Source organism: Geotrypetes seraphini, chromosome 6, assembly GCF_902459505.1.
Source record: "Geotrypetes seraphini chromosome 6, aGeoSer1.1, whole genome shotgun sequence".
Lineage (NCBI taxonomy): Eukaryota > Metazoa > Chordata > Amphibia > Gymnophiona > Dermophiidae > Geotrypetes > Geotrypetes seraphini.
The window spans coordinates 208176852-208196454 of NC_047089.1; the positions used below are offsets into that span (position 1 = coordinate 208176852).

Consider the following 19603-nt stretch of genomic DNA (forward strand, 5'->3'; position numbering starts at 1 on the left):
CAGATGAATCCAGAGACTAATGGGATATAGCAAAGCAATCCTCAATCTGGGTGGGAAGCAAACGCTGCCTCCGCAACAACCGAAGCACTAAACGCATCTACCGCATGCGCCCCCACATCCATCCAGTAATGCTGAGAGAAAGCACTCTTGGAAGACCAAGTAGCCGTGAGACAAAACTCCTCCAAGGAAAAAACCTCTGGACCGAGTCCAAGAAGTAGCCATCACTCTGATGGAATGGCCATGAAGTTCTTTCGCCAACCGCTTCCCTGCCATCAAGCAAGCGTAAAAAATGTCCTCCTGGACCCATCAAGCGATGGAGGCTTTGGACGCCGCCATATGTTTGCGGCATCCTTGAAGAATACAAAAAGGTGATCTAAACAACTAAAAGTCATTAGAAACCTTGCTCGCGGAGAACGCTACGCACTTTCAAAAAAATGCAGTGAATAGAAGCACGTCCCCCCATTTCTCCTCCCAGGAAGAAGGAAGGAAAAGTGAGCGTGTCATAAAAGAAAGGATGACACCTCCTTAGAAAGAATTGTGGTACCATCCGAACTGATACCCCAGATTTTGGAAATCAGAAATAGGAATCCCCGCTGAACAAGGCCTGCAACTTGGAAAACTGCAGAGCTGAAGCCATGGCCACAAGAAACCCCGTGTTCAATGGCACAAGGAGGAAATGAAGCCTTCGGTAAACTGCGAAGAAGTACCTGAAGATTGTACTCCGGACAGGGCTTTCTAAGAGGTGTACAAATATACCGTACTCCGTTTAGGAACTGAACTACATGAAGCTGAGAAGTAATCGAAGAGCAATATACCTAGCCCTTGTAACAAGCTAAGAATGGCACTTGAAGCTGAAGGGAATTGAATGCTAAGCCCTCGGCAATACAACTGTGCCAAAAAGGAACTCTGGAAGGGTGCAAATGTTGAGAAGTATCCAAGAAAGGAAAAACCTCCAAAAGGAAGCAGAAGCCACAGGTGAAGACGTCTGTAGCGCCTGGATAAGAGAAGAAACAACCTGCTTTGCATAACCTTTTCACGTCAGTCATGATTTCTCAAAAGCCAGGTCGTAATACCAAAGTAGTACAAATATCCATGTTGATCGGACCCTAGGTGAGCAAATCCGGAGATACCAGGAAACTTCTTAGTCCGGCTGTCGAAAGACTCATCAGATCCGCATAGCAAGGCTGGCGCGCTGTTACCCCCTCTAACTCCCACTCCCCGTGCCCGCCGAAGAAGCTAGAAAGCATTGAATTGTGAGACGAGGCCATGAGGTCTAGTTCCAGGAGATCTCACGTCCATAAAAAGAGCTGGAACGCCTGAGCCAAAATTCCCAATATCCAGGATGTAGAAGATTTCACTATTACTAACGTTTACACTTTCTAGAGCGTACACAGTGCTGTACACTGTAACATACAATAAATGGGCCATGCTCAGATTTTGCAGAGAGAAAGCCTATCCAAACTCTTTTCCTGACCCTTAAAATGATCTGTCAACAGAAGAGGAAGATGAGGGTCCACCCATTGAAGTAGAACAACAACTGTACCTGGCAACCGAGTACATCACCTACTGCCCAAGCTGTAGAGAAATACCCCCATCATAATACTGACTGAAAGGACCCTCAGCGGCATTCCAGAAGAATGGTCTGAAGCTCCAGAAAGATAGCCTGACCATGCTCAAGAGTAGAAGAATGAACAAGTACTGAGTCGCCTCTTAAGACCAGACTCCCAGAGCTGAGGATGGAAGACACCGAGCCCCCCAACCCGACAGCCCGGGATGTTTGGTGGCCCTGAGCTAGTCCAGCAAAGACCGAGGCATGCCTTTCAAAAGAGAAATCTCGCTGAGCCACCAAATCATACAGAGCGATGCATGAGGAGCCTACCAAATAATTGGAGCCCTGAGATACCGGGAACCACCGGAACAAAAGCGACTGCTGTAGCGTTATAATGGGAAAGCAAGCCGAAGTTCCCATTGGAGTCAGCAACATGGATCCTATAACCTGTACAGAATCCCATACTCTGGGACATGGTGACCAAAGAAGAATGCAAACCTGAGACTGTGACCCATCGCCCTAGTCTCTGGGAAGAAACACATTTCTCTCCTATATGAATAAAAACATCTCCCCGATATACCTATAAATAGTACAGGAGAAAAAAGCGCTGTGCAAATTCGAAGATTCACGTCCAAAGAACTGAGGAAAAGAAACCACCCTTTTCGTGTCAGTCAAATGGCCCGACTGGAAGACATCCGAATCAGTCAGTCAAGAAGAAATTAGGTGAATCACCTGGTAGCGCCAAAACGGTACCACTGCCCACATTTTCTAAAATGTTCTTGAACTAAACTAAACTAAACCTTAAGTTTCTATACCGCATCATCTCCACAGAAGTAGAGCTTGGCACGGTTTACAGTAATTGGTATAGAAAGAAACTACAATGAAAAGTAGAAGGGCTTAGAAAGAGAGGTTTAGAGGGAATTAGTAAATCGATGAGGGAGAGGTCATTGCATTTTAGAGAAGAGCCAAGTTTTCAGATGTTTTCGGAAGAGTTGGAGGGAGGACAAGCACCGAAGCGGGGTGGTAAAACTGTTCCTGAGTTCAGTGATCCTGAAGGAGTTTTCCTGTATGGGATATGCCTTTTAAAGAGGGGAAGGATAGTTTGAATTTTTGAGTAGATCTGGTGGTGTTGGGATTAGAGGAGTTCCAAGATAGTGGAAAAAGGGGAGGCAGGATACCGTGTAGAGACTTGAAGGTTAGGCAGGCGCATTTGTAGTGAACCCTAAGGATTACTGGGAGCTAGTGAAGCTTAGACAGAAGCGGGGAGACGTGGTCAAATTTGCTTTTTGCGAAGATTAGTTTAGCCGCAGTGTTCTGGATCCGCTGGAGTCTGTGAAGGCTTTTCTTTGTCAGGCTTAAGTAGATAGAGTTACAGTAATCCAGTCTGGAAAGAATGATGGATTGTACGAGGACAGCAAAGTGATGATGATGGAAGCAGGATCTCACTTTCCTTAGCATGTGAAGATTGAAAAAGCATTTTTTTACTAAGGAATTAAGGTGGTCATTGAAGGACAGTGTGGAATCGATGATAATGCCTAGTACTTTGCATGAGTGTTCAAGATGCAATGTGGTGCCAGAGGACAGAGGGATGAGGATGGGTAGCTTATCTAATTTTGGGCCGAGCCAAAGTAGTTTTGGTCTCATTTAGTTTCATTTGTACGGTGAGGGCCAGTAACACTGAAAAGGGAAACAGAGTCTCCAAGAACGAACTAGAAACCTGAGGAGGATGCAAAGTTGCAAGCATCCTGAAAAATCTTCACAGCCCCCTGACGGAAAAATTATGTTCTTACCTGTTAATTTTCTTTCCCTTAGACGCAGCAGATGAATCCAGAGACCAATGGGATAGCACACATCTACCAGCAGGCGGAGATAGAGAAACCGATTAACAGGTGGTCCTATTGGCTGGCACTCCTCCTGTTTATTCAGTATAGCTCCTTGCCCAAGCATCCGTAACCATCAATAGGCATAGCATGTAAAAAACTTCTTTCCCATAATAAATCTCCAAATGCAAAATTACAGAAAACAACCCGCCAAAGAACAAACTGCGAAAGTTGCAAAAGAGAAACCCGAGAGACAATAACCAGACAGGGTGGGGCTCTGGATTCATCTGCTGCGTCTAAGGGAAAGAAAATTAACAGGTAAGAACATAATTTTTCCTTCCCTAGCAACAGCAGCAGATGAATCCAGAGACTAATGGGATGTAGCAAAGCAATCCTCAATCTGGGTGGGAAGCAAACGCCGCCTCCGCAACAATCGAAGCACAAAACGCCCCCACCACATGCAAGCAGAAATGCGGAGAGAAAGTACTCTCGGAAGACCAAGTAGCTGCGAGACAAATCTCCTCCAAGGAAAAAACCTCTGGGCCGAGCCCAAGAAGTAGCCATCGCTCCGGCAGAATTGTCATGAAGTACTTTCGCCAACCGCTTCCCTGCCAGCAAGTAAGCCTAAAGAATGTCCTCCCGGACCCATCGAGCGATGGAGGGTTCGGACGCCGCCATACGTTTGAGGCGTCCCTGGAATAATACAAAAAAAGGAGATATAGACAACTAAAAGTCATTAGAAACCGAGCTCGCGGAGAACGCCACGTATGTACCAAAAAAATGCAGTGAATAAAAGCACTGCTCCCAAGGTCACCTCCCAGGAAGAAGGAAGGAAAAGTGAGCGTGACAGAAAAGAAAGGATGACACCCCCACAGAAGGAAATAGTGGTACCATCCGAACTGATACCCCATATTTCGGAAATCAGAAATAGGAATCCTCGCAGAAAAAGGCCTGCAACACAGAAAACTGCAGAGCTGAAACCATGGCCACAAGAAACAACATGAGCAATGGCACTGTCCCTCAGAGTCCCAAAAGGCAAGGATGAAATGAAGCCTTCGGAAAACTGAGAAGAAGTACGTGAAGATTGTACTCCAAACCGGGCTTCCTAAGAGGTGCATGAATACACCGCACTCTGTGTAGGAACTGAACAACATGAAGCTGAGAATTAAGCGAAGAGCAATATACTGAGCCCTTGTAACAAGCCAAGAACGGCCCTAGAAGCAGAAGGGAATTTAACGCTAAGCCCTCCGCAATACACTCGTGCCCAAAAAGGAATTCTGGAGTGGTTCAGACGCTAAGAAACACCCAAGAAAGGAAAAACCTCCAAAAGGAAGCAGAAGCCACAGGAGAAGACGTCCGTAGCACCTGGATAAAAGAAGAAACAACCTGCTTCTCATAACCTTTACACGTCAGCCAAGACCTTTCCAAAAACCTAGGTCGCAATACTAAAGTAGTACAAATATCCATGGAGATTGGACCCTAGGCGAGCAAAGCCGGAGATACCAGGAAACTTCTTAGTCCGGCTGTCGAAAGACACATCAAATCCTTATAGGAAGGATGGCGCCGCCAATCCAGAGATTCTACAAATACAGTGCCCGGAAAGTGAGCTCGAGATGGCAAATCCAAGCTGACATCAGCCAGCGGAAAACACTGAAAAAGAGACGGCAGAGGCGAAAAAGGAGCCACGCCGCAACCCCCTCTAACTCACACTTCCTGGGCCCGCCGAAGAAGCTAGGAAGCTTAGAAATGAGAGACGAGCCATGAGGTCTAGTCCCAGGAGATCTCACGTCCATAAAAAGAGCTAGAACGCCCGAGTCACAAATCTCAACATCCAGGATGCATAAGATGACACAATTACTAACATGCACACTGTCCCGAGCGCACACAGAGCTGTACACTGTAACATACAAGAAATGTGCCATGCTTAGAGTCCGCAAAGATAAAGTCTGTCCAAACTCACATCCTGATCCAGAAAAGGATCTACCAACAGAAGATGAAGATGAGAGTACACCCACTGAAGCAGAACAACTTCACCTGCCAACCGAGTACAACACCTACTGCCCAAGCTGTAGAGAAATACTCCCATCCTAATACCGACCAAAAGGACCCTCAGCGGCATTCCAGAAGAATGATCAGAAGCTCCAGAAAGTAGCCTGACCCTGCTCAAGAGCAGAAGAATGAACAAGTACGGAGTCGCCTCTGAAGACCAGACTCCTGGAGCTGAGGAAGGAAGCCATCGAGCCCCCCAACCCGACAGCCCGGAATGGTCGGTGGTCATGAGCTAGTCCAGCAAAGACCGAAGCATGCCTCTAAAAGAGAAATCTCACTTAGCCATCAAATCACCCAGAGCGAAGCAGGAGGAGCATACCAAATAATTGTAGCCCTGAGATACTGGGAACCACTGAAACCAAAGTGACAGCTGTAGCAGCAGAAGGGGATAGCAAGCCGAAGTTCCCAGTGGAGTCAGCAATATGGATCCTAGAACCTGTACAGAATCTCATACTCTTGGACATGGTAAGCGAAGAATAAAGCCACTCTGAGAATGAGACCCAACGCCCAAGTCTCCGGAAAGAAGCACCTGGCTCTCCTATATGAATAAAAACATCATCCCGATGTATCTATAAAGAGTACAGGAGAAAAGAGCGCTGAAAATTCAAAAATGCACGAGTAAGGAACTGAGGAAAAGAAACCACCATTTTCATGTCAGTCAAATGGCCCGACTGGAAGTCGTCCGAATCAAGCAGGCAGTCAAGAAGAAATTAGATGAATCGCCTGGCAGCGCCAAAACGGTACCACCGCTCACAGCATCTAAAACGCTTGTGAATCCATGGGTAGGCGAAATGGCATGAGCCAAAACCAAAAGCGCCACTCCAAGGGAGGCAGGCAAACCTAGTGCCGATTCTGAGTCCAAAAAGAAAATGGAAATATCTTCCCAGGTTGCCAGCAGAAATGTGTAACCCTGAGAACTAATGCAGCAGAATGGGATCCAGCCTGCCCAATGCCCCCGTCTTGGCCACCATACAGTAAGTGGTTCCCCAAGAACTACAAGAACCGTCCTGAGGACCAGTAACACTTCCAAGAGAAACCCAAAACAGAGAGACTCCAGGAACGAACTGGAAACCTGAGGAGGATGCAAAGGTGCAAGCATCCCGAAAAATGTGCACAACCCCCTGACCTGACAGCACAGCGACTACTCCCTCATGAGAAAGCCTGACGAGGCCTTGGAAGAAGTCAAGATCCCCTCAGAATGAAGCGCAAGAGGACAGTAAATGGCAGGATGAGCACTGCAGGAACTGTAAGAAGAAATAAATCCTCCTAGGAAAAAAAATCAAGGTTTGTAATGTAACCCATGAAAACAGTACTAACTCCATGCAACGGGAGCGAAAGACGTATGGCCTATAAAGGGAATACGTACTAGGCAAAAAAAATCCACACAGAACTTACACACTAAATGGTGAAACCTTGTCCAGGACCACGGTGGAACGTGATTTAGGAGTGATCATTAGCGACGACATGAAGGCTGCCAATCAAGTGGAGAAGGCTTCGTCCAAGGCAAGACAAATGATAGGCTGTATCCGTAGGGGTTTTGTCAGCAGAAAACCTGAAGTCATAATGCCATTGTACAGATCCATGGTGAGACCTCATCTCGAATATTGTGTTCAATTCTGGAGACCACACTACCGAAAAGATGTGTTGAGAATTGAGTCGGTTCAGCGAATGGCTACCAAGATGGTCTTGGGGCTCAAGGATCTCACGTATGAAGAAAGGTTAAAAAAACTGCGGATGTACTCACTGGAGGAGCGAAGAGAGAGAGGGGACATGATTGAGACCTTTAAGTATATTACTGGGCGTATAGAGGTGAAAGATGATATCTTCAGTCTTACAGGGCCCTCGGTAACCAGAGGACACTCGCTGAAAATCAGGGGAGGGAAATTTCGGGGTGATGCTAGGAAGTACTTCTTCACCGAAAGGGTGGTCGATCATTGGAACGAGCTGCCTCAGCGGGTGATTGAGGCCAGCAGCGTGTTAGATTTCAAGAGAAAATGGGATATTCATGTGGGATCTCTGGGAGAGTAAGAATCAGGGAGTGAATCATTGGTATGGGCAGACTCGATGGGCTATGGCCCTTTTCTGCCGTCAATTTCTATGTTTCTATGTTTCTAGATGCAATCAAGATGCTGTATCTACCGCCCTTAGGAAAACAACAGCAACTTAACATGTATCAGACAAAAGCGTTGTGACCTGCCCATATGACAGCTCCCTGTCCATGAGAAAGCCGAAAGAGCTGACAGCGTGTGTGCAGTTCATTGTGGCCCAGGGAAGGCAAACGATGGGACACCCCAGCCGTAGACCCTGGAACGCTATACAGAAAAAGATGGTCACGCCCGATGGAAATCGGAAATAGCCAATATGCCCCTAAAACCGCTTCAAAGGGCAGGAAGCAGTTCAATAGCGCTACCAGACACAGTCAGCGCAGCATCAATGGCACCAATAGTAAGGAAACCGCCAAACTTACATAGTGTCACCCATTGGAGACCTCGAGAGATGAAGAGATCCCCAAAAGAGAAAAAAAAATCTGGGAACTCTCCTGCGACTGACCCCAGTAGCACCTTGAGACACGGCTTCTACCAACCCAGTACGGAGGGAAGCCGAAACTGAGTGGAGAAGTATAGAGCCAAACCGCATTCTAACCGCAGAGATTCCCATAGGAGATAACGCCAGCGCGGCAAATCAATCAACTCGGGAGACTCCCACACACTGGGCCCCAATATCTGATGAAAGCAGGATAAAACTGCAAGCAACTTCCGCCGCATCTGACCTCGAAGGCAGAGAAGCGACGGCAGAGCCCATATAAGCCAGCTACCAGAGAAACTACTGAAAGCTGCGGCGCCCTCCCCCGAGTGCAGGAGCGCTAGTTTTTTGCTCAGAAAAAACCGCGGCCCTCAGCCGGAGAATCAAACACAGCCGCGGCAAGCGGGAAACTCAAGCCACGCTGTGACGTGCTCAGCCGAGCAAGAGAACAAGCCTTTGCCTGTTTCGCCGGCCCCATGCAACTGTGAGGGAAAAACAGGGAGACCGGGGAAGGCGCAGAGAGAAAGAACCCGCTGAAACAGACCACAAGAACGCCGCAGCGCGTCTGCCAGCGTCGGAGCACCATTGCGATCCACCAGCCCACGGAAAGGCACGGGCTCTACAAACAGTATCTACCCTGTAGCACCCCGACCACAGCCGCGGCACATGCCGATCGAAGGGCAGTCTCAGCGAAACACGCTGCAAATGCGAGGACACCCCCCCACACACACACACAGGAAATCACCATGTGTCTCCTGCGCGCGGGAAGGCAGCAGCTCCTCTAACTGAGCCCAAACTACAACGCGGGGGCTCAGTCCACTCAAACATATACAAAAAAAGAAAATTAGCCCCCATAAGCTGCAAAATATGTACCGCTCACCAAAGCTTAGCGGATGAGAATATATTAAACAACAGGCGAACCACGCGACAGCCACCGTGTTCTCCGAAGCACCAAACACAACACCAACAACCAGAAAATATAACATGCAATTGCAAGGCAAAAAAGCATACTCACAACCCGGCTTACAGGGCTGTCAGCCACCGGCAGGAACAGGTTTAGCACCACTGAGAGTACCCAATCATGGAAAGCAAATGCAGTCTCTTTTTTTTTTGTCAGGGAAAGAAGAAAAATAGAGACCCAGATAGACCCTCTATCATAGGAGGGAGGGCGAGGAAGGGACCTGGGAGGGCCCAGGTGTAACCCCTAAAGCCGGCACCGTTCAGCCGGACGCCCCTGTCTCACTGAAGAGAAAAATCTCAACAGGAAAAATAGAATTAATTGCAAGCTCACTGAAGAGAAAATCTCAACAGGAGAAAATGAGTTTCCAGCCACAGCCAGAATCCAGGAGCTATTGGAATAGCGACTTTCCCCTGCTGGGAGATAGAGCATACTGAATAAACAGGAGGAGTGCCAGCCAATAGGACCACCTGTTAATCAGTTTCTCTATCTCCGCCTGCTGGTAGATGTGGGCTATCCCATTGGTCTCTGGATTCATCTGCTGCTGTTGCTAGGGAACTGACATTATAGCGTCTTCTTCCTCATGAGAAAGCCTGAAGAGTCATTGGAAGAAGTCAAGATCCCTTCAGAATGAAGTGCAGAAGGTCAGGAAATGGCAGGATCTGCAAGAAGATTCTCCTAGGAAAAATCAAGCTTCACAATGTAAAGAGGAATGTTCAGCTACAAAATGGGGGGGATCACTGCTAGGGGTAAGTAACCTTGAAAGAGACCTGGGGGTGATGGTAGACACAACATTGAAGGAGTCGGCACAATGCGCGACGGCCTCAAGGAAAGCAAACCAAATGTTGGGTATCATTAAGAAGGGTATCACGGCCAGGACAAAGGAAGTAATCTTGCCAATGTATTGTGCAATGGTGCGCCCGCATCTGGAGTACTGTGTCCAGTACTGGTCGCCGTACCTCAAGAAGGACATGGCAGTACTTGAGGGAGTCCAGAGAAGAGCGACTAAACTGATAAAGGGTATGGAAAACCTCTCATATGTGGACAGGCTGAAAAAGCTGGGGCTATTCTCCCTGGAAAAGCGGAAACTTAGAGGAGACATGATAGAAACCTTCAAAATCCTGAAGAGCATAGAAAAGGTAGACAGGGACAGATTCTTCACACTGTGGGGAACCACAAGTACAAGGGGGCATTTGGAGAAATTAAAAGGGGAGGCAAATTCTTATGTTCTTATACTGGAACCATGAAAACAGTACTAACTCCATGCAGCATGAGCAAAATACATATGTCCTTTAAAGTGAATACGTACTAGACTCAATCAAGATGCTGCATCTACCGCCCCGTGGAAAACAACAGCATCCTTACAGGTATCAACAAAGCTCACCTCGCTAATGAGAGCTTTAGGGATGAGGCTAACAGCCACATAGCGCGAGATCCTCTGCGGGTTTGATAGAATAGGTAACTGGCTCCTGGTTAAAAGGAGCTGTATAGCCCTTTCTGTCTGGTAGGGGGGGGTCCGTCTAGCATGTGCCATGAGAAAATGGCGACAAGAGAAACCAGCGTGATAAGCATGGAAATCTGAAGTCCAGGCCCCCTCAGAAATAGAGAAAGAGAGTCCTGGCCGCAGGAAGATGCGCAGTGTCATTATGCCCATAGAGACAGCCCGAACTTGGAAACTGTTTGTACTACCTTTAGACATATATATCCTGTGCCACTACTGGACACATGCAGCTCAGCACAGAGGCCCAAATAAGGACAGTTACCAACAGACAAAGGCTCAATTTGCAGGGACCCCAAGAGAGAGAATGAGATACCTGTGTGAAATACAGGGCACTATCTTACTGCTGATCTCACCGTGCCGTGAGTTGCCGTATGTCGCCCCAGTCCGGAGACAAACCGAGACTGGGTGACCTAGCACAGGTCAGAGTCTCTCTGGTAAACCCCTTGAGTGCTAACCCCAGAGTCCGATTAAACAAGCAGCTTCCTTCAAGGGAGTACAGCAGGAACACAGACATAGACATAGACATATAAATCTGCCCAAGCTTGTCCCAAAGCTGGTGATACACATACAACTTGTCTGAAATGGAAAGGAGAGAAGCCCCGGCATTCTCTGACCAAAGTCAGCTGGAAACAAACTACCGGAACGCTGCAGCTCTCCCGCCATCGCCGGAGACCCAAGTGCACACCTGATTCTCGCTGACACGTGGCCGCTGCATCAACGCTCCTAGAAACAGTCGGATTCAAGCCCCGCAAAATTTACCCTGCTGCGGCTTGCATAGAAAGAAAATCAGACTCGGGGAATAACCAGAAGAATGGGCCACAGCGCCGGAAAAAAACATGCCCCATCTCATGCGCGCTGCTATAAACCGGCACCCGCACAATCAGCTGCACATGGCCGTGACAAACACCGATGAAAGAGAGCCTAAGAATAAACAGGACTACTATTGCTGCACTGAAACCCAACAATGAGAACAAGTGCAAGCATGAAATCGCACCGCTACTGCCGCGCTGTAACCAACAAGGAAACCAAGCGCGTGCATGCAAAGGACGGGAAGTCCCGGCTCCCTCCACGGATTTCTAGTCATAAAACTTAGCCTCAATAAAATATCCATTCCTTAAACATACGTCGACCGAACCCACATTACTAAGATTCCCAAACAGAACCTGAAGTTCAACCAACATTAAAAAACAGAGACATACTCACAAGCTTGTTGTTAGGGCTGGTTGAAGCCAGTTAAAGCTGGTTGAGCAGCAGTAATAGAGCAGAATGGAGCAACTGTGGTCTCTTCTTTTTTTTTTTTTTACAGAGAAGGGAAAGAAGAAAAAAATTGAGACCCAGTCAGACCCTCTAGCAATGGAGGGAGGGTGAGGCAGGGGCCTGGGGGGGCCCAGGTGTAACCCCTAAAGCCGGCACCGTTCAGCCGGACACCCCTGTCTCACTGAAGAGAAAATCTCAACAGGAAAAATAGCATTGCCAGCTCACTGAAGAGAAACCTCAACAGGAGAAACAGAATGGCAGTCTCACTGAAGAGAAACCTCAACAAGAGAAAATAAAGTTCCAGTCACAGCCAGAATTCAGGAGCTAGTTGAATAGCGACCATTTTCTGCTGGGAGATAGAGAATACTGGAGATACAGGAGGAGTGCCAGCCAATGGGACCACCTGTTAAATCAGTTTCTCTATCTCCGCCTGCTGGTAGATGTGTGCTATCCCATTGGTCTCTGGATTCATCTGCTGCTGTTGCTAGGGAATAAAATATTTAGGGATTTGGATTAAAAATACTCTGGAAGACACAATGAAAGAAAACGAAAAATCTTTGCTAAAGAACGTAACAGAAATGTGTGAGCAATGGAACCCTTTACATCTTTCTTGGTGGGGGAGAGTTCAAACGGTTAAAATGATGATTTTGCCTGTGGTTTGTTACCAAATGAGTATGTTATCAGTTTTTTTTTAGAGGATCCTTTTATAAAAAATTAAATAGCATTCTTACCAAATTTGTTTTGCTAGGTAAAACTCCTAGAATTGCTCTAGTATCTTTACAAAAATCAATTTAAGAGGGTGGGGTAAATTTTCCAAACTTTTATAGGTATCATCAAGCCTATATTCTGCACCAGGGTAAGTATTGGGTCCTCCCAGAACTCATAGATAATACCCCATAATGGTTATGGTTGGAATGGCGACTCATGTTTCCTCTACGCTTATATAACACAGAAATGTTCTTAGTCATGTTCTTAGTATTAAAATGCCTAGATTGTATAAAGACAATAGAATATTACTGGATACATGGAAAACACTACGATATATTAATAATTGAACATCTGTTCCAATACAAAAGTCAACAAATCAAACTAAATGGCTGAACTCTAGGATTCAAATTGGTGGATTTAAGGTCATCTGGAGGCATTGAATGATAGCAGGGATATACGTATTTTGGAAGATGTTATTTCAAATGATAAACTGCTTGAATTTTCACAATTGCAATATAAATATGGCCTTAATAAATCACAAAGTTTTAGATGGTTGCAATTGAAGCAGGCCATTCAGGTGGGGTTCCCTGAATGGAATACCCTTAACAATCAATATAGTTTGGAGTTCTTATGCTTTCAGGTGGACTTTCTGGGACACCAGGCCGCACAGTGGTATAAATTGATAAGTGGATTAGTTAAAAAAAAGCCTAAAAATGGTCTTAGAGATATTTGGATCATTGAGATTAAGCATCAGATTAATGCATCTCAATGGCCACAGATTTGGTCTTGGAGAATGAGATCTACAGTCTCCGCATCTATGAGATAAACATGCTTTTTTCTTTTACATAGAGCTTTTTGGACCCCAGTAAGGTTGCAAAAGTTGAATAGCGCAAAGTCTAATAGATGCTGGCATTGTAATCTCGAAGTAGGGACTCTAGATCATTTGGAGTAGAGCTAACTAAATTAGCTCTAATGGTCACATATTGCACTCTTATTGGTGGTAAATTTTCTACACGAATAAACAAAACTTTGCGTATATATTTATGGACCATTTTGATAGCTGAGATTACTGGTGATCTAGGAAAATTCAATATTATCAGATTATTTTTCTTTTGATAATTTTCCATATATTCCATTTTTTTCTGAATAGCTAACCTTTCTTTAATTATATCGGATTGAAGATCTTTAACCTGAGTAACCTATTGTTCATGTTTCTGAATGGTCTCACCATACTCTTTCAAAGTTTCACTATGTTGGTCCACCTTTGCCTTGATATTTCCATAATCCATCCTTAACAGAGATACAGCTTTTTTAGGTTAGAGTCCATAACTTCTATTGCTTTCCATATAGCTTCCATATTTACCACAGGTTTTACCATCATCTCTCCAAAGGATGCATTCTCCTCCCCAGCGTTCCTTGTTCCTTCAGTTTCAATGCCTGAGATTGTTGTTAAATCTCCAGCTTGTTCTTCAACCCCACAGGGTCTCCCAGCTATTCCTCAAGGGCCACGCGCTTCCGTTTCCTCCAACGAGGACCTCAACACTGCCTGCTGCATGGGACTGGTTCCACCAGGATGGAGAGGTGCCTGTCTCGATTTGGGGCTTAAAGAGGCCCCTTCCCCGCTAAAATCCTCCACTCGATATGGAGTCACTCCTGAAGCAGGCTGAGTTTTCTGTTGGGCACGCTGTGCCAGCCCCTCCAAAGTTGCCTGACTCAGCCGATTTGGAGTCGCGGCTGCTGGAGGCACAGGCTGCGCTAATTCATCGGGAAAAACAGATAAGTTAGGAATCAAGTCTGCTTCAGCACAAATTAGTGGCACAACTCAGCGGGTACAACTGCTCTCAATGCCATCTTGACTCTGGCTTCAGAGTCAAATCTTCTGAATCTTATTGTAGAACTCCCCATTTTCTGGGGAAAAATTGAAGGGGGGGATAGACGGCGAGGCGAGTAGGGTGTTTAGTGTGGTAAAGAGACCCATAGGACGTGGGCGGAAATTGACAGTTGCATGAATCTTTTTTCTCTTTTCTTCCTTTTATTATCTCATTATCTATGCTTCTTTCTCAAAATAAATGGGAGATCTTAACTTTTTCTATTCTTTCCTGTAAAATTGGAGTACTTTTCCTTTCTAGTCAATCTATTTTCTAAACTGCTTTAACATTTCACACTGACAGGCAGTATAACAAAGGTTATTTTTATTTTCAACTGATATCGAAGCAGCGTAAATTCAAGTACGTAGATATTTTTCTGTCCTTGGAGGGTTCACGATCTAAATCTGTACCTAAGACAATAGAGGGTTAAGTGACTTGCCCAAGACCACAAGAAGCCAAAGTAGGATTTGTACCAGCTTCCACCAATTCTCAGCACATGCTCTAACCATTAAGTTACTCCTCCAATCCTATATAATAAAACGCTAGCCGCGCATGCGCACTCAGACCTGCGTGATCTGTGATCCCTGTTCCGTGATCTGTAGGTCCGTGGCCAGAGTGCGTATGCGGCGGCCAGACAAAGCGTGAGAAACAGACTCGAGCGCTGTGGCCAACTCAGGATCGTGGGAGGATGCGCCGGAGGGATGCCGGAGGGGGAGGTACATATCGCTTCTGCACATACCGCTACAAACCTCCCTCCAGCGTTGGCTGCCGCAGCACTTTAAACAGGCTGCTTCTCGGCTTTCTCCTGCAGTTGAGTCCCTCTGCCGCGTCACTGATGATGTCATCAATGACGCGATAGAGAGACTCAACGGCAGAAGAAAGCCGAAGCAGCCTGTTTAGCGTGCTGCCAACGCTGGAGGGAGGTTTGTTATTAAAAGTCATCTCGCTGGGAGGGTCGCAGAGTCAGCGGGGGTTGGGCTGGGAGGGGAGAGAAGTGTCTGCCTCGGGTGCTTCATGCAGCAGTAGCGTTTACAATTCGCTGCTGTTGGGGCTTCAGGCCTTCCTCTCTGGCCGGTCCTGCCTACTTCCTGTTTTCATGAAGACAGGACCGGCCAGAGAGAAAGACCTGAAGCCAGCAACAGCAATGAATTGTGAATGCTGCTGCTGCCCGATGAAGTAGTTCAAGGAGGAAAGGGAGCAGAGGGGGAGATAATGGCTTGGAGGGAAGAAGAGATGGCAGGGCATGGAGGGAAGGAGGAAGGTATGCCAGACCAAGAGAAAAGGAAGGAGGAGATGGAGAGAGGCCATATGGAACAGAGAGAGAGAGAGGGCGGACACTGGATGGAAAGAGAAGAGAGGGCAGTGAATGGAAGGGGCAAGACAGAGGGTGAACAGTAGATGGAAGGGGTAGAGAGAGGGAGACAGACACTGAATGGAAGTGTGGAGGACAGGGGGAGCAGCATGCAGGATTGAGGGAAGAGGATAGAGTTAGAAATAAAGATAGACAGGGAGCCAGGAAAAGACACAGACAGAAAGGGTCAAACACTGGTTGGCAGGCAGAAGGCAGAGGGTTGGAGTGAAGGGTCATTACTCGAGCTGGAGGAAGGTCACGAGCGGGGTTCCGCAGGGGTCTGTACTCGGGCCGCTGCTGTTCAATGTATTTTATCAACGACCTGGAAACGGGGACGAAGTGTGAAGTTATCAAATTTGCGGATGACACTAAACTCTGTAGAAGGGTTAGAAATGCGGAAGAGTGTGAGGACCTACAAAGGGACCTAAGAAAACTGGAGGAGTGGGCGAATAAATGGCAGATGGACTTCAATGTGAGGAAATGCAAGGTCATGCATTTAGGGAGAAAAAACCCGATGTTCAGCTACCAAATGGGGGGATTAGTGTTAGAGAGAAGTAGCCTTGAAAGAGATTTGGGTGTACTGGTGGACACAACAACAAAGTCAACAGCACAATGCGCAGCAGCCGCGAAGAAGGCAAACAGAATGTTGGGTATTACGACCAGAACGAGAGAAGTCATACTGCCGTTGTATCGGGCAATGGTGCGCCTGCATCTGGAGTACTGTGTTCAGTATTGGTCACCGTACCTTAAGAAGGATATGGCAATTCTTGAGAGGATCCAGAGGAGAGCGACACGAATGATTAAGGGCATGGAAAACCTTTCATACGCTGAAAGATTGGAGAGACTGGGGCTCTTCTCCCTGGAAAAGAGGAGACTCAGAGGAGACATGATAGAGACCTACAAGATCATGAAGGGCATAGAGAGAGTAGAGAGGGACAGATTCTTCAAACTTTCAAAACAAAAGAACAAGAGGGCATTCGGAAAAGTTGGAAGGAGACAGATTCAGAACGAATGCTAGGAAGTTTTTCTTTACCCAGCGTGTGGTAGACACCTGGAATGCGCTTCCAGAAGACGTAATAGGACAGAGTACGGTACTGGAGTTCAAGAAAGGATTGGATAATTTCCTGCTGGAAAAAGGGATAGAGGGGTATAGATAGAGGGCTACTGCACAGGTCCTGGACCTGTTGGGCCGCCGCGTGAGCGGACTGCTGGGCACGATGGACCTCGGGTCTGACCAAGTAGAGGCACTGCTTATGTTCTTAAGAATGACAGCATCCAAGGAGAGAGAGACAAATAAAAAAAAACCAAAAAGACAGATAGACAGACAGACATCTACTCTAGCACCCTGCGCGCATAAAATGGTCCCTGTGGTCTTGCCGGCTCCCCCTCACTCACAGTAAGTAATTTCTTTGTCGGCAATCCCCCCTCGCACCCCTCCTCGAAGCACCTGAACCCCCGTTGACCCTTCCATCGCGGTCTGACCCTCTCATCCCTTCCCGCCGTCTGACTCATTTAGTCCCTCGACGCCACCCTTCCCTTCCCGTGGTCCTGACCATTGACCCTCCCATCACGATATGACCTTCCCATCCCTTCCCGCCGTCTGACTGACTTGGTCCCTTGCCGCCCCCCTTCCCTTCCTGCGGTCCCGACAAACCTGCCCACTCCAGCAGTGTCCAAAGCACTCTACACATGCTGCTTCGGGGTCTTCTAATGCCCTGATTTGCTCTGCTGCATCTCTGATGATGTCATCAGGGACGTGCCACAGTAAATCAGAGCAATAGAAGGCCCCGAAGCAGCGTGTGTAGAGTGCTGCGCTGCTTCAGTCGGCAGGTTTGTCGGGACCACGGGAAGGGAAGGGAAGGGGGGGGCGGCAAGGGACTAAGGGAGCCAGCCAGACCGCGGGAAGGGAAAGGGGTGGTAGGGGAAAATGCTGCTGCTGCACAGGGAAGTGGTGTGGGGGAAGGGAAATGGAGGGGGAGGGAATGCTGGTGCGGCTGCTATACAGGGAAGTGGGGGGAATGGAAATGCTGGTGCGGCTGCACAGGGAAGTGGGGTGGGGGAAGAAAAATACTGCTGCTGCACAGAAAAATGGAGGGGGAGGGATAGAAGGAAAGACAGACAGTGGGAGGGAGACAGAAAGAAAAGAAGAAAGATACAGGGGCAGGGAGAGACACAGAAAGACAGAGGCAAAGGGAGCCAGGGAGAGACAGACAGAAAGAAAAACAGTGGGAGGGAGAGACAGAAATAAAGAAAGACAGACAGACATAGATTCTAGCACCCGTTAATGTAATGGGCTTAAATACTAGGGGCCCACAGAGAGACAGTCAGGGAGGGGGAGAGGGAAAGGGGGCTGCTTTCTAGCACCCGTTAATGTAACGGGCTTTAACACTAGTAAATATATAAAATCTGTTTTGTTTGATGAGTGCACTATTATTTCCTCTGTTGCAAGAGAATATTTCAACCATCTAAACAGAAATCTTTTTTCTAACAAAAGACAAAAACTTGCATAGAAGACTGTAAAGTTACATGGCCAAAACTGATTATCTTACCAGTTATCTGCCGCTCTTTTGAAGGCCCACTTCTGGAATCCTTATGGTCTCTCCTGTCATCATCACGCCTATCTTTCATTCTTGCAGGGGAATTGGATGATGATCTGTGTCTTCTGGGTGATCTAGAATATTAAATCACAAGTTATCAGCAAAGACAAAGCAAACCACCTCCTCACCACCACAGCGATTTTTCACTCGAACCTCTGAGATTAGGTACTTACCTTGATAATCGTCCTGGAAAAAGGACATATGAGTACTAACAATAGGCGATATTCCCATACTCGCAATTTGATTGCAAAAGGATTAAATTTACATTTTTCAGCTTTGCCTCCTCCAGTGCTGTAGAGCCCCCTTCAGTTTGTACCAAAGCAATCAAACAGCACTAAAACAGAGAAATAAGAAGGAAGGTGGGACACGGAAGCTCCCTGCATAATATTTCTGTTCTGCTTTGTAAGAAATAATAAACAAGGTTAAACAATATAAACAACCTAGGTGGCTCAGACAAACACCACCCAATACAATGCATTAAACCTATGGAGCTCGAGACTTGGATTGTGGAAATCTTACAACTAACTTCATTGCCGGGCCAGTTCCGCATAGAAAGAGCGCACAGACTGGGTCAGCAATGTGATGCCTCAGGGCGGCCCAGGATTGTGATGTTTAGAGTACTAAACTATGCACATAAAGTGGCGATCCTACGGGTCCTTAGAGCGGGAAACTCTATAATATGAGAATAGACCTGTGTTATGCTTTCAAGATTACTTGATAAAAGTGCAGCAAGCCCGGAGGGCTCTCTTGCCATTGTGTTCCCAAATATGCTGGGATAAAGTCCGCTTCAACCTCATGTACTCAGCTCATCTGAAAATCTTGCATGGAAGAGCCGCTCACTTCTTTGAGGATGTGGCAATGGCAAGTTCTTTTCTGCAGACCCTCTCCAAACCTTGATTTTGATTCCTTGGACCTGACTTTGGATACGCGGGTTCGATATGCCCGCTTTTTATTCGTATATCCACTTGCTGCAAAATGGGGGGGGGGGGGGGACGGGGACGGGACTGCTTCTTAGTTCAAGTGAATGACCTTTGTCTCTTGGTTCAGGGTGGCCGATTGCTACCCACTCATGCCTAAGTATGGAGCGGCTGTCTCAACTGTACTTTATTGCCTTTGTTTGAGACTGCACCCCGGCTCCTGTGGTCTGGAGCGTCTTTGTTTATTACTGGATTTAATTGCTTTTGAGAAGATATATTTCAGATTTTCTTTTCTCTTCTCTCTCTATGCTGCTTTTGTAGAGGACGCGCAAAGCATAGGACTAATCTATTGCAATACCTTGGGGGGTGCAGGCTGGGAAGCCTCCCTCCTATATATGGCCAGGTTTTTCACTGTCAGGATGTTCAATTTGTTTCCTTTTCATGTCCCTTAACATGTATTCTTGGAATGGGGGGGAATCCATTCACCGATTAAAAGGCAGAAAAT

General features: G+C 46.9%; 1 protein-coding gene across 2 annotated transcripts in view; it reads right to left on the reverse strand.

Moving 5' to 3' along the window:
• The window catches only part of SNRNP27 (small nuclear ribonucleoprotein U4/U6.U5 subunit 27), a 69850-nt gene that overhangs the window by 41447 nt on the left and 8800 nt on the right, over nt 1–19603 (reverse strand). For both annotated transcript variants that reach the window (XM_033947423.1, XM_033947424.1), the window contains exon 3: nt 18134–18255. In XM_033947423.1, coding sequence (XP_033803314.1) covers nt 18134–18255 — 122 coding nt within the window. The remainder of the gene's footprint in view (nt 1–18133; nt 18256–19603) is intronic.